Source organism: Seriola aureovittata, chromosome 5, assembly GCF_021018895.1.
Source record: "Seriola aureovittata isolate HTS-2021-v1 ecotype China chromosome 5, ASM2101889v1, whole genome shotgun sequence".
Classification (NCBI taxonomy): Eukaryota; Metazoa; Chordata; class Actinopteri; order Carangiformes; family Carangidae; genus Seriola; species Seriola aureovittata.
The window spans coordinates 17,149,407-17,159,076 of NC_079368.1; the positions used below are offsets into that span (position 1 = coordinate 17,149,407).

Here is a 9,670-nt window from a genome sequence, read left to right on the forward strand (position 1 = left end):
TCCTCTTCTGAATAAACTGATCTCAGGTCCTTTTATGACTCATGTACACAAACCTGAACCTAATGCATGAAACATTTCCCAAATAAGATAGTGTGAAAGCAGATGATTTAAATATAAGAACCATAAAAAGTAGAGGTAAGAGGCAAAGACCATGATGCTCAGTATTTTAGATTCCTGGTTGTCAAATCTCTAACATGGCTGCAGGACAGAAATATTTGTCCAATACATATCATGCTATGATCACTTAAACGCTTTGAATTACTTATAATTTGACATTGTAAAGCAAAAAACCCAATAAAAGCGTGTTTATGCAGCCCTGGTGGGGCTCAAAGAAAACACAAAGAAAAACAAACATTTACTCATTTTCACTCCTTACAGAGGTAAGGTTGAACAGAGAGAAGAGTGTCATCAGCAAAGAAAGGCACACACTATCAGGATTTGGAAAATAAAAACATGTTTTATTCTGAAGAAGCTCAACAATCAAAGAAATTCATACAACCAATAAACCAGGTGTGAGCTCAGTGAGCTACACATTCACATTTAAATTTTTTTTAACAATCTTCTAAACTACAAACTCTATAAAAAAATATATTAAATCCTTCAAATTGTTTTTATTTTCTTTAATTTCATCAAACACAGAAGTAGAAAAGAGAAATTGCTTTTTAAATATAAAACCCTGTAATTATCTTGATTTGTTGAATTATTATTGGTTTGCTCCAATCAGTCTCCTCCTTGCAACAGCCCATTGTTGTTGTTGTTGTTGTGGCTGAAGTGGGTTAAAGGCTTGTTCCCAGTTTATTAAGACGTCACTCCATTGCAGCGATTCGTCTGTAGAAACACAAATCAAAAAAAAAATCAAAAGCCAGTAAATTAATCAGTGCCTCAAACTGCAGTTTGTGCCCCAAAGTGATGAGAGATTTGTGATACACAGTGTTGATACCAGGTTTAACTTTAAAAGAAACCTAAGCAGCTGCTTTTCAGTAAAAGGCCAGAAAAGAACGATCCTTGTGCTCTTCAAAATAAAAGCACGTGGCTCAATGAGTGGGATAGGGTAAAGATGAGCTGCATTGTGGCTCATTAGTTCAGTGTAAATTTAGAAAGACTAAATATTGAGGTAGAAGCTTAAATGCTCTGATCTTGATGTTGTCTTTTTCATAAACCGCTGAAGACGACTCATGTACAGATGACTGAAAATAAACATGCAACATTTTTCACAGTGAAAAATCTGATATTTGTTTGAAGAAATATATTTTTGATTCCAAGTCAAATGCAAAAGATGAATTTGTCTTTCAGGCATTAAAATATTGCAAAAATATATGTATATTGAATATGTGCGCCTAGCGTGCTGTTGCAGGTGAGGAGTGAATGTGAGTCATAGCTTTATACCACCACCTGTTCATGATTTGACGTCTGTACAACTTCATGACTCAAAGCCAATGGCAGCTTTTGCGGTTTCACAGTCAAATGCAAGACACTCAAAACTAAATGAAGCTTGAAACAGACTAGGAAACTTACTTTTACTTTTTTTTTTCATTTGTTACAAACTGATAGTGGTTTTTCGTCATTGTTGTATATTTTTGTGGTTGCAGTAGGTAAGACGACGTCAGACTTTCAGATCTCACCATGAACGTTTAAAGGAACAGTTTGACATTTTGGGAAATATTTGCTGCTTTGAAAGAAGCTTGAAACCACTCTCATGTTAAGTATAGAGGTGGTTAGCTTAGCTTAGCAAAAAGACTGGAAGGAGGGGGAAACAGCTTGCCCGGCTTTGTCCAAAATTCAAATATACACTTGCAGATTAATTTTTAAGCTCTTATTTTAAAGGTCCCATATTGTATAAAGGTAGCTGTCCATGTCTTCTTTGATTATAGATCAGGTCTAGGTTCTATATTAATACTGTGAAAGTATCAAAGCCTCAGTCCGCAGAGAAATGCACACAGCCTGTATTCAGAAACTGAGCCTTAAAACCAGCCGTCAGGACTTCTGGAACTTTGTGATGTCACAACGAAGCAGCCACTGCTCTCAGAAGATGTAAAACTACATTGAGATGGTTTTTGGTTCTTAAAACCACAAATATATCTTGTTATGGATCAACACTGCAAAATAAAACACAGGAGAAGAGGAAAATATGGGACCTTTTTAAAGTGTGAGAGTTTAGCATTGAGTTTAAGGTACCTTGTTATTTTTCTTGCACACTTTCTTCAGGTGATCCACATGCTTCACCACGTCTTTGACCCAGGGTTCGTGAGGTGGCACACACAGTGTCTTGCCACGTCTGCCTATCAACCTGCAAGAAAAGACCGAATCATCCAGGTCAGGCTGACACTGTGATCACTTGTAAAGAATTGTTTGTACATCCCGAATCCTTAAAAAAACAAACTTACACTGTGGCATCAATAGCGCAGCCCATCCCACGGACTTGTTGGCGGTAGTCTACGATGGCTTTTTTGTCCACCACTTTGTTTTTGACAGTCAAGCAGCAATCTAAGGGGATCTGCGCCAGGGTCACTGAAAACACAAAGAACAGTTGACTTTAGTTAGAAATAAATAATTGTCTCTTTGCTTTAACTCCTTGTGTTGACTCCCGTTTTTCCTTGTCATGGTTTTGAGCCGGACTCAGTGTTTCTGCCTGTACGGCACATGTCAGCGCTGGAATTCGTTGTAAGCTGACGACAGCTGTTCTTCCTTAAGAGGGAAATCACAAACTTTCCCAAGCAGAGTTTCTGCCCTGAGAGCGTCACGGTCATAAAATTATGTAATAACTGCAATTATATACAGTGCAGTTAAAGTCATAACTAACTCTCACACTTTAAACCACATAAAAAAGCACAGTAAAGTGCGATCACTTCAAATCTACTGCTCAACATAAGTTTTATTTCAATGAACAAACTCTTTTGTTTATAAGGTTATTACATGTATACTGCTGCTCTCTCTCTCACTTTCTCTCTCTCTCTCTCTCTCTGTGTGTCTGTCTGACTTAGGTGACTTCTGGGGACAAATATCAGACGACTAAAGACCAGTTAATTGGGGACATCTCTGTGGATGAAAGGTTTGGGTAAATCTCCAGGAAAGGAAGGCAAGTCTATGTAATGTTCCCAAAAAGGGGACATGCATTACTCTGAGTGTGTGTGTGTGTGTGTGTGTGTGTGTGTGAGTGTGTGTGTGTGGTGGTGGTATAAAGCTTCCATCCCATCAAATGTTTAAGCTCTCAGATTTTATAGTAAGATAACAACATAAGGTTAAAACGGTCGGGTTACGTTAGATTTATTTTCTCGTGTGAAACAAGCAACCAAGTGGAACTCACTGTAGAACTACGCCTTTTTCCTTTTGATAAAACCTGGGCTCATTTTATATTTCACTTTATTATTATTTTTTACTTTTTTTTTTAAGTCAAAATATACTCAAATCTTTTTGGGAGCTTCTATTCAGTGATTTTGGCCTCCTGCCAAGACACCTGATTTCATCTCTGGACGTGCATACACTGCATTATGGCACAGTGCCTAAAAAAGCACAGTTTTAAGGTAAAAATATAATATATCATAAGAATACAAAATTATGTCTGAAAGGAAACTGGAAATGCATTCTTGCAATACTCTCAAAAAGAGCTTACAGCTGCACTGATTAATTGATTAAACCAATTAGTCTGGTTGATAATTAATCATTTAATCATTTTAATTTTTCAAGCAGAACAGTAACTAGCTCCGGAAATTCATGGACAAGATCAATAAGAGCCTTACTGAAGGGAAAGTTATTACTCCGGAGGCAATAACTTTGTTTCTCTCGAGTGACAAGTGCAGGACACACACACACACACACACACACACACACAAACCACAACTACACACTCCCATATGCACAGCATTGCATCATCATTTACGTAACAAAAGTTGCCTCATTAGTTTTTTTTTGTGACACAATTCCTGGGAAGTGCAGAAGTTAACCTTGAACCCACTTATAGTGCGAGCCGAGAGGGGAAAACCAGCAGCACACCCTGCAAGGAGAAATCTATCACTACAGTCTCAGTGTGTTTGCTTGCTCGTTTGCACTGATAAGATTCAGATACAACAAATTCATTTATTGTCATTGTTTAATTTTCCTGTTGTTAAGTGCTGCATACATTTGAGTATTAAAGCTCTTAATCCACTTTATTTTATATACTTTATTTACTTAATATCAAGAGGAAAAAATGTTTCTTCACATTGTAATTCTTCTACTGCTGCAGTCAGACTACAGATTGTAAAACTCTAACACACACAATTATAAATGGCACAGCCTCTTCGACAAAGTATATTTGAAATGCAAAGATATAAAGCTGAGATTTAAAGTCAAGTGAAGGGCACAGATTTGTGTTTAAACCTCAGATGCAGCCACATTGAATAATTTCCTCTTTTTTCCAGTGTAAACTGCTGCTTCTCTTTTTTGGAGCCGTTCCAAGTGGATTACTTACATCCTGTTATCTTTTTTCATTTCACTTTCAGCTTAAAATTAAAAGGATTGTGTGTGAATGAGCCTGGGTGGATGCCTGGGAAAAAAAACAAAACAAACTCACCTGTGCAGCAGCAGGTGATGAAGAGGATGCAGAGGAAGAGTTTAGCATCACCCCACGGAGCCATGTCTGGTTGCTGAGCTGGCGAGGTCGTGTCTTCGTCTCAGTGTGGCTGATTGGCTGAGTCAGAGCCTGCTCGTCCTTTCAACACCTACAGTGGCAAAGGAGGTGAGGAGACTGGCTCTGTGCAACAGTGTTTTATAGCCCACCGTCCACTTACTTTTACTTTCATATTGCTGACGCTCCTCCTCTGTCCTTCACAAAACATACATCCTCATATATCTTTTATCAGCTTCTTACTTCACAGCACTTTTTTTTTTATTCTTGGCTCTTCCAATGTAACAGGAACAAGTTGAGTCAGGGAACCTCCAGGTCACAGACACTTCCTAATCTCGAAAACAAACACAAACACAAACACCAGCAGTTACAGATTCAACTCTTAGATAACCTGGATCAATATTTCAACCTCAATAAACATTGTCATCATTATATAAAAGAATTAAAAAAGATGAAAGGGTTTTGATCTTGTTTTTATGCGCCTCATGCGAGCATTTTGGAATATTTTTAGCTTCCATTTAATTATATATTTTTTAAGGAAATAGATAAACATCTGTTAAAGTGTCCTCTTTTCACTGTGGGAGCGTTTAAACTTTGCAGTATATGATAAACAACTGTTTAATGCTAAATTTCCCATGCTTCTGGAGCTCAAGGAAAAGTCATGTTCCAACAGAAAAGCATTTAGAAGAACTATCAAACTACCACAAATACACTATGGTGGACTTTGAGATGCTTGTGCGTTCCTTAAAATACCCAACACGATATAAAACCGTAGGCTGCGAATAAAGATGGACGCAGCTTCCGCAGCGTCACCTACAGGTTTCTGAAGAGCAGTTTTGAAGCTCAGCGTGAGCTGCAGAGTGAAGCTTCGGTTTGGCAAGCACATGCTGCCATTAGCATCGTTAGCACAGCTGAGCATGTGGGCGTCTTGCTTGAAAGCTAACCAAAGACTAATTCATTTGCTGGCTAATTAGCAATTTAACAAGCTAAGCTAACAAGCCAGGTATATAGTGAGCACAGACATCAATACCTGCTAATTAGTGCCAACGTGTACCAAGTGCCTCTGCCACTTCTCTCCAGGCTTGATTTCTCTGGCGTTTGTACCAGTACATAAACAAACTCTGATCAAAGAGAACAGGGTGATTCTTCTGTGCAATAATCAACCTCTCCTCCATTTTGACGTTGGATACGAAGCTGGACCTGCATAATTAATGATTAATGATTGACTGGCTAGCACCTAACTTCTTCTGCAGTGAAGCAACAAAACCACAATATAGTTTGGAAAAGCATGACATCAGCGGATTACAGTATGTTTTGTTGTTTTTAATTTTGTAATGATAGAAGTATAATAGTTTTTTACAACACAGATGTTAAAGTCAGGACAGGCACAAGAAGCGTATAGTTGGGTTCAACAAAAGCACTTTGTTTTTCTCTGCCCCCAAACGTGGGTTTCTTGCCGGGAGCAGGTGGTGATGTGGTCATACTGTGGTCGTCTTGTCAGGTAATCCACAACCCAGGACGTGAAGCAGGGATCCACTGGAGGAGGTTCTAGTGCTTGTTCAACCTGTGGCCTCAGAAGGTGGAGAAGCAGCCGCTCCAGGGTCTTAATGATGTGTGATGTGAGGGGTGAGGGTCTGTAGTCATTTATCTCAGCCGGTCGTCCTACTGTAGGTACCTGAACAAGACATGATGTTTTCCACAGGACCGGGACCCTCCCTGTTTGAAGGCTGAAGATAAAGATCCTCTGGAGGGGCTCAGCCAGCTTTCCATGACATAGCCTCTTGAGCTCTGCCTTCACCTCCTCCGCTGTAAAGGACAGGAGACTTGACCCCAGTGTGGAGGGAGCTGCAGCTGCAGTGTCAGGTTGTGAAGGAGATGCCGTAGGAGAAGCTGCAGCTGAAGCAGTGGGAGAGAGAACAGCTGAGGCTGTGTCAACTCATTGGCCTTGTCCAAATCACCTGATGTTGCCTGGCTGTTCTTCTCTTTATAGCGCTTTCACACCTCTCTGGTGTTGTCGTTCTGCAGCTTCCTCTCTACTTTCTTTTTGTAGTCCTCCTCCACCTGCTTTAATCTCCCCTTCAGCTCATGTTGCACACACCTAAGCTTCTCCCTGTCTCCATCCCTGAAGGCCTCCCTTTTCTGCTTGAGGAGGGTCTTGATGTTACTGATGATCCAGGGTTTGTTGTTTGGAAAGCAGTGTACAGTCCTTGCTGGTATTACAGTGTCCATACAGAAGTTAATGTAGTCTGTGGTACATTCAACCATTCTATCAAGGTCAGGGTCCTTGCTTTTACCATTTTCCTGTGACTCCAACAGGACATTCCAGTCCGTGCACTCAAAACAGTCTTTTAGAGACTCACTGGCCTCCAGGGTCCAGCTCCTGAATGAGCGAGTTGCAGCCTGCCTCAGTGCACAGGGTTTGTAGGAAGGCTGAAGAAAAACCAGATTATGATCTGATCTGCCAAGTGGTGTTAGAGCTGAAGCAGTGTAGGCCTCCTTGACATTTGCGTACAATAGATCCACTGTCTTATTTTCCCTTGTAGAACAGTCAACACACTAAGTGAAGCCAGTCAGGTGAGAGGTGAGAGTGACATGGTTAAAATCCCCCGATACTGCAATGAATGCATCAGTGTGCTGGGTCTGTACTCTCGCAACAGTCTTGTGGATGACGTCATACGCAACTACAGCCTCCGCTCGTGGTTGAATGTAAGACCGACTGCCAACAGTTCAATATCCCGTCTTCTCCTTCACTTGGATGTGGTTGGACCTTCTAATGTTCACAAGCAGAACCAGTCCTCCACCTTTATTCTTCCTGCTTGCTCCGGCGGTATGTGATGTTTAACACCATATCTGGTTCACTTTAAAGCCAGGAGTTCTTCCTTTGTGTACATTATTTTCTCCATCGTCAGACGTAACAACGACGTATAATAAAAAACATCAATCGACAAAAAAATATACTAACTGGCGAGGTCGTGTCTTCGTCTCAGTGTGGCTGGCGGCTGATTGGTTCAGTCAGAGCCTGCTCGTCCTTTCAACACCTACAGTGGCGAAGAAGGTGAGGTGACTGGCTCTGTGCGACAGTGTTTATATAGCCCACTGGGAGCAGCATCCACTTTAGTTTTATTTTCATATTGCTAATCACTCCTCCTCCTCTGTCCTTCACAAAACATACATCGTATATCTTTTATCAGCTTCTTATTTCACAGCACTTCTCGAACATGCTTGGCGCTTCTAATGTAACAGTGTCCCATGTTGAGTCAGGGAACCTCCAGGTCACAGACACTTCGAAATCTCGCACAATCTCGAAACAAACACAAACAAAAACACTAGCAGTTACAGATTCAACCCTCAGATAACCAGGATCAACATTTAAACTTTAATAAACGTTGTCATCATTAAATAACAGGTTTGTCGTTTGACAAAAGCTTCAGCCATCGTCGTCTTTATTTTACAAGAAGTTATAATACGCCCTCTGAGCAGCGCTGTGTCTTCAGGGAAGATTGGAGGCTGCTAGCAGAAAGCGACAAGAATTATTTCTCTTCTCTGCTGGAATAGGCTGGGGCTAGCTGGTTAGCATGCTAACGTGAGTAGAGCAAAAGACATGACATAAACAAACATCAACATCGGCGTTGCATTCCACCGCGGCAAACAGCTCCTGGTGAGTAAAGGAGTGAAGTTTGATGCTTAACTCGCAACGTTTCTTCTAGACTGGTGACTAAACAGCTGCTGATGCTAACATTGGTGAAACTTACAAATAGCTCCTTTAAGTTTAGGCAAAGAGTGTGGTAAAAACATTCTGTCATGTGCTTTAAATAATTTACTTTACAATGTAAAGACACTGCACACTGCAAAGAACTTGACTGTAACACCTGAGATGGCACATGATGAGATTCTGCTGTGATGTTATTGTAATTCTGTACCCTCTGGCTCCTTTGTACTTTTTATTTGAACAGTGTTGGATCAAAACAAAGCCAGATCAAACATTTGCATTGTTACACACTTCCTTTGTGGATTTATTCCCACGTGAACGATGATTGACACTTCGCTGGAAAAAAACAGTGATTGCAGTGAAACTGGTACCACCTCATTTAAATAGTGTCAAGATCAACTTTCTCTTCCCCACTGACTGTATTAAGGAAGTAGTCACCAGGCTGAGCAACGGTGTCTTTATATTGATATAAAATCAACCAATATGTTATTATTACGCTATCAGATTTACCTCTAACCACTTTATTGCATCATTAGGAGCAAATGTTTAACTGTGTGGTTGGTCACACATTGTAAGTGCCAATGGAGCATCTGCAGAGAAACTTTCGGTTTCTTGTAATCGTTCCCTCTGGATGTTTGCCCAGATTTCCTCCTGCATTTAATCTCTTGGAGTTTCCCTGCTGAGCCAGTTACAGGAAAATAAAAAAAAGTTGATAAACCTGAAATGTGAAATAGCAAAATGCAAATTTGGCAGGAGAGACTGTAATCTTTGTTCAAGAGGGATATTCAGCCAAGTTCCTTTTAGGATGAGCATGTCGTTACACATTTGACAGCTGAGAACATTTGCCTTCCCTGAGGTGTCTTTGAAGACTTTGCTCAATGGAATATTTTTTTGTCTAAACTAAACACTAACATGCCAAACATCCAGTCTTGTTAATGATAAGGACAGTGGTTTATGATTTATATACATTTATTAACAATGCCAGGAGGTGGTTTGGTTGAGTGGTGGGTGTGGCCAAAGGGGTTTGAGTAAGATGTTTTAAACTGGGGGTGCTGTAGTGGGATTAGCATGTTTGCGTGTACGTGTTATTTTGTAAAAATGCATAGAATAATACTAGTACTACAACACAGCAGCAACAACAATAATAGCCAGGTCTATTTAACACAAAGACTCAGTAATACAAATGCTATTGCAATAAGTTTGATGTTAAAAGGTATTGACAACTGAATATTAAACTGCTCTGTGACAGTTTATAATAATCCTAATTTCTTGAGCTGCAGGTCAGATGCTGCAGTAGTTATAATAATCTAAATGTGGCCTTTTACTCAGGGGTGCTGGGCATGCATCAGGGAGAGGTG

The 9,670-nt window shown here is 40.2% G+C and overlaps 1 protein-coding gene across 1 annotated transcript; it reads right to left on the bottom strand.

The window, feature by feature from the left end:
- Positions 1 to 437: 437 nt before the first annotated feature.
- Positions 438 to 4,722, bottom strand: LOC130169724 (C-C motif chemokine 19-like). Its single transcript, XM_056376675.1, has 4 exons — positions 4,550 to 4,722; positions 2,385 to 2,508; positions 2,176 to 2,287; positions 438 to 828 (listed from the first exon to the last, which is right to left on the bottom strand). Exons 1-4 carry the CDS (start codon positions 4,611 to 4,613, stop codon positions 799 to 801), a joined length of 330 nt encoding a protein of 109 aa, XP_056232650.1. The 5' UTR covers positions 4,614 to 4,722; the 3' UTR covers positions 438 to 798.
- Positions 4,723 to 9,670: the final 4,948 nt, after the last annotated feature.

Bases quoted from the DNA above. Each gene is read 5' to 3' on its own strand.
- LOC130169724 (XM_056376675.1), bottom strand. From the start codon at position 4,613: ATGGCTCCGTGGGGTGATGCTAAACTCTTCCTCTGCATCCTCTTCATC. The intron at 2,509-4,549 runs GTGAGTTTGTTT...TTGTGTTTTCAG, and splicing joins CATCACCTGCTGCTGCACAG to TGACCCTGGCGCAGATCCCC. The intron at 829-2,175 runs GTACCTTAAACT...GTGTTTCTACAG, and splicing joins TGTGCAAGAAAAATAACAAG to ACGAATCGCTGCAATGGAGT.